Source organism: Petaurus breviceps, unplaced genomic scaffold (genome assembly GCF_028583685.1).
Source record: "Petaurus breviceps papuanus isolate PSGF00001 unplaced genomic scaffold, PetGlider_PUasm1.0 181, whole genome shotgun sequence".
Classification (NCBI taxonomy): Eukaryota; Metazoa; Chordata; class Mammalia; order Diprotodontia; family Petauridae; genus Petaurus; species Petaurus breviceps.
The window spans coordinates 27,308,035-27,312,917 of NW_027185784.1; the positions used below are offsets into that span (position 1 = coordinate 27,308,035).

At 37.4% G+C, this 4,883-nt stretch overlaps 1 protein-coding gene across 1 annotated transcript; it reads right to left on the reverse strand.

The window, feature by feature from the left end:
• Positions 1-416: 416 nt before the first annotated feature.
• On the reverse strand, positions 417-3,701 carry LOC138160401 (olfactory receptor 9A4-like). Its single transcript, XM_069087004.1, has 2 exons — positions 2,762-3,701; positions 417-553 (listed from the first exon to the last, which is right to left on the reverse strand). Exons 1-2 carry the CDS (start codon positions 3,699-3,701, stop codon positions 417-419), a joined length of 1,077 nt encoding a protein of 358 aa, XP_068943105.1.
• Positions 3,702-4,883: the final 1,182 nt, after the last annotated feature.

Genomic DNA, 4,883 nt, shown 5'->3' on the forward strand with positions numbered 1-4,883 from the left:
ACCTAGAAATTTCTTTCATAGTACCTGAGATTCCATCTTTTGGATTTTATTTCAAGTTTCAAGTTCAGGAGGCTTAAAAAGTTGTTATTTGTCCTTTATTTGGGAAGAAGACCAATGACATCACAGGTGACATCTTGACTTGTGAAATGAATTAAAATGAGGCAGAGTTGCAAAAAGTTGTCAGTCTCACTCTCTCTTCCTGAGTCACTGAAATCCAGTGGCAAGAGAAAAGTCAAGACAACTGGTGATGGCCCAGGACCAGTGGATGACCAAATTCTAATCCCTCCATGGTGCCTGCTTTATTTTCCTTCATGGCCATTGGAACAAATTGTTCTGATCTCCTCCATTCCTCTAGGGATAGTCTTCATGGTCTAGGGGTAGACATACCCCTAATGCACTGATAGGTCTTAAGACTGTCAGTTACCCTTAATCTGATTTAGCCCATCTGCCAAGAAGGGCTGCTGGAGTCTGGCTGCTATGCATGCTGAAGTTTTTTGGAGCCACAGGTAATAGTTGGGTAAATCAGATGGACACCAAAAGCGGATGAGCAGCCCTGAAAAGGTTGCTAACCCTTACACCAGAGGCTTAAGGAAAACTCTTAAATAGCCATTCTGCTAGATTAGGAGAATAAACTAATTAATCTATTAGATATACTAAGGAGAAAAAATTGATGTGGGGGGGAAGATATTTTGAAGTATGCAGTCCATCTAGGAAATAGAAGAGAAGACAGGCCTAGGTAGGTGGCTGCAAAGAGAGGCTTTGGAGAACCAAAGAGACTTGATATGGGCAAGTATTGAGGAAATGGGAAAGGAGATAAAAATCAGGCATCATGAGCCGAATCTAGTCATTTTAATCCAGTTCAGGACTCTATACTTCCACTGATTTTCCTATGAGGGATAGGAAAAAAATGAATTTCTTTCTTTTATAAGTGAAATGTTCCTAACCTATCCCCACTCCCTCCCTGTACAAGTGGGATACCAGATGGGGAGGCTGTGAGTCTCAAATGAGGTAATGGATATAGCAGGTTGTAAATCTTAAAGCACCATATGAAGGTCTGCTAATACTGTTATTATCAGCTTGTAGTAACCAGGCCTCCAATCTAATGATGACTTCTTTCCCTGAGACTTGTATTACACTCCTGCTGAGCTTAAGCAATTTTTATAGAGCAATATAGGAGTTCTGATAAATAGAAGATCTCAAAAGAAAAAAAAAAGGATGCTCACACACTTTTAAGTCTAAACTGAATTGTTAACACTTTCTTGACAACAAAACAATATTTCAAATTCTGGTATGCAGAATTGCTCATTTCTGAGGTATAAATGTTCACATTGAAAGTTAACAGGAGGTGAGAGATGGTTAGATTTAGTTCTATAACAACTGTGGGGCAATGGCTAACATCTCCGACTTTTTCTATTCTTATCCTATATCTTACTCCTTAATCATCTGGGGTGGGGTTGTATAGCTTGTGTTATTGTATTCTCAGCACCTATCATAGTGATTAGTATGAGGACTTTTAACAAATTCTTTTCTTTCATTCATCCATTCTTCTATTTGTATCTTTGTGAGTTATCTGTTTCAGATATGGCAGCCTTTAATATCAGGTATTGAAATAAATTGAACCTAGATCATGACCTTTGAAACTCTGCTTCACAAAGCTTTAAATCAAGAGTTCCAGAAATAGTGAAGGATGTTAAATCACATTGTTCTCATTAATCGTTATAAAAATGACATTTTACTGAGTTTTTTTCCACATTAATAAATAAAATATTAAAATATTATTTCACATTTATCTCATCCATTTAAATTTGTTTTATTTAAGTTTTTATAAAATATACATAATTATAAGTATACAAATGCATTTATATAATTAATATATTAATAAATATATAGGAGGTATTTGCAAAATTTTACTAAGGGATTATATGATAAAAAAAGTTTGAAGACCATTCATTGTTTTATGCCATAGACATTCTGAAACAGCACATATTCAAACATGGTCACACACACACACACACACACACACACACACACACACACACATACACACAGAGTGAAAACTACCTCTTTTGTTACAAAGAAAATCACTTAAGCAGAAACCAAGCAGGGTAGTCATCCTATCTGACAGTGTATACAAAATTCTCTCCAATAATTCCTGATCTTTTAACTGAGAGAAGGGATGTGTGTTTCAGCATCTGTCCTCTGGGTATTGCCATTAAATTAAATTCAACTGCGTTTTAGTGTTGTTTTGAATTGTGTTATTGTAGTCAATGTATATATATGTTTTCTTCCTGATTCTCTTTTCTTGGCTCCTCATCAGTTTATCCAGGCTGAAATTTCATCTGTCAAGGGTGAAAATGGTGTAGAGCTAATGACCATTTACAGTTTTGTGGTTCTGATCATCAAGATCCTACACAGGAAATCAATTTGGGGAGGAAAAGAAATCAGTGCATCAAACAAATCTGTCCCCCTTCTTACCAGAAACTTTTCACTTCCTACCCCTTCTCTAGCTCATAATATCCTTCAAAATTGAGTGACATTTCAGCAAACACAAAACAATGACAGTGCCAACTGGGAACAAAATCTCTAAAGGAGAGTGAACATACCCACTGATTTTGCCTTGAATATTTCCAAGGAAAAGATAACTCAGTACTATTTAATGATTATAACAGGAAACTAGCTTAAAGAATGAAGATTCAAAAGTACTAAAAAAAATCCAAAATGTATATAGTTTTCACTGAAATATCCCTTGGGAAGGGCTTACCCTTGAAGAGATGATAGTAGCGTTGCATCCCATCTCTCAGGACTTCTTTGACTTTATCATTTCGTAGAGTGAAGATAAAGGGTGTTAGGAATGGGGTTATCACTGAAATCATCAAGGAGACAATCTTGTTATACTCAGCTGCCTGGGTCTGCTTGGGCTTTACATAAAGAAATAAGCAGGTGCCATAACCAATTATCACAAAGGTGAAGTGAGAGGCACAAGTGGAGAAGGCCTTTCTCCGGCCAGAGGCAGAAGGGATCTTTAGGATGGTGGAGATTATATAGGTATAGGAGATAACAGTTGGAAGCAAAGAACCAAAGAGAATAACAATGGCCAGTAAGAAGAGAATAAACTCTAGGAAAATTGTGTTATCACAGGAAAGCTTGAGCAATAGGCCTCTCTCACAGAAGAAATGGTTCACAAGAGTTGATCTACAGAAGGAGAGTTGAAAAGTAGCATAGACTGGCCAGATTTCAAAAAGAAACCCAAACACCCAAGAAAAAATCACCACCCAGAGACAAACTTGACTGTTCATGATGATGTTGTATCTCAGGGGGTTACAGACTGCTACATAACGATCTACTGCCATTGCTCCAAGTAATACAAATTCTGTTGTCCCCAAAGAGAGATACAAGAAGAGTTGAGTGACACAAGCCGAAAAAGACATGGTCAGGATTTCAGACATTAACAATCCCCCTAGCATGGGAGGAATGATAGTGGAGGTAATCAAGATGTCCAGGAGAGAAAGGTGACCAAGGAAGAAATACATGGGAGAATGTAGTCGGTGATCAGCACAGACAATGACAATGATTACCACATTTCCCATTAAAGTCACAAAGAAGGAGAAGAAAAATATGGCAAAGAGTGTGTGGCGGAACTCTGGAGAGCCCGAAAAGCCTTCAATATAAAATTTGATGACTCCAGAGTGATTTCCCACCATTCAGTCCTCTGATGGCTAGGGAGGAAAAGAGAGTTAAAGTTACCGATCAGAAATCCTAATTCTCAAAAGTATAGAAACAAATCTAGAATATGCTATATGCCCCACCTGCTCATAGGATATATTTCAAGATCAAGCTTCATTGGCAAGAGGGTGGTACTAAATCAATGTTTGTTAATCTGATAACCATAACCAAATGCCAGTGAATGAATTTGCCTTCTGGGCTGTGAATATGAACCAGTGATATAGCATAAAATAGCTAGCATAGCAATCACAAAACTCCTATATCTCTTTACAATTTGGCTTTAACTTCCCATTGTGACCAGACAACCTGCCATTGTTGCCCTGATGCTTAACAATAGCATACTTATTATAATTTTTGTTTCTTTCTATAACCTATTCCTTTTCCCAAACTCAGAATCCCCCAAATTCTATATTTTCAGCCAATCCATATCTCTTTTTCTAAATCTTGCTTCAGACCCCCACCCACCTTATGGAAGTAGAAAGACTTAAACCATTCAGCTTTAGATCAGTCTCTTGCTATATTTCCTCAATAATTAAGTACCTGGTTTATATCAATCATAAACATTTCAATTACTGGAGACATCCTAGAATCTTAAGATCAGAAGGAAACTTCTGTGTCATGCAGTTGAGTCTCACTCTTTTATAGATGAGAAACCATGCTCAGAGAGGTAAGGCTTGTTGTTCAAGGTTAAGGATCTGGTTGGTAGCAGAGGTAAGAATACAACCCAGATCTCTTGATTGCAAAGTCAACTTTTTTTCCCCTCTAAAACCCATTTCCTTTTTTATAATTCCCAATTTTAGATACTGTTGTCTTCTTTTCCTCCATATACATCCAGGATGATAGCACAGTAACATATTCTCATACCTTTTTGGATATTCTTGGGTAGGATCCTCATGTCACCTTCCATATGCACTATTTTAAATGTCTGCTTTAGTTACACTAATGTCTAACATTAACATGTTAAAATGAGTGCTAACAGGAGTTTCATTCAGTACCTAGGTAAGCTCAGTTTATGGAAGCAGATACAATGATCAGTGTTCCCGGTAGCCAAAGAAACTCCTGAGAAGTCAACTTGCACTCATGAAAGAAAGAAGATGAGAGAGAGAGAGAGAGAGAGACAGAGAGACAGAGAGAGAGACAGAGAGAGACAGAGAGAGAGA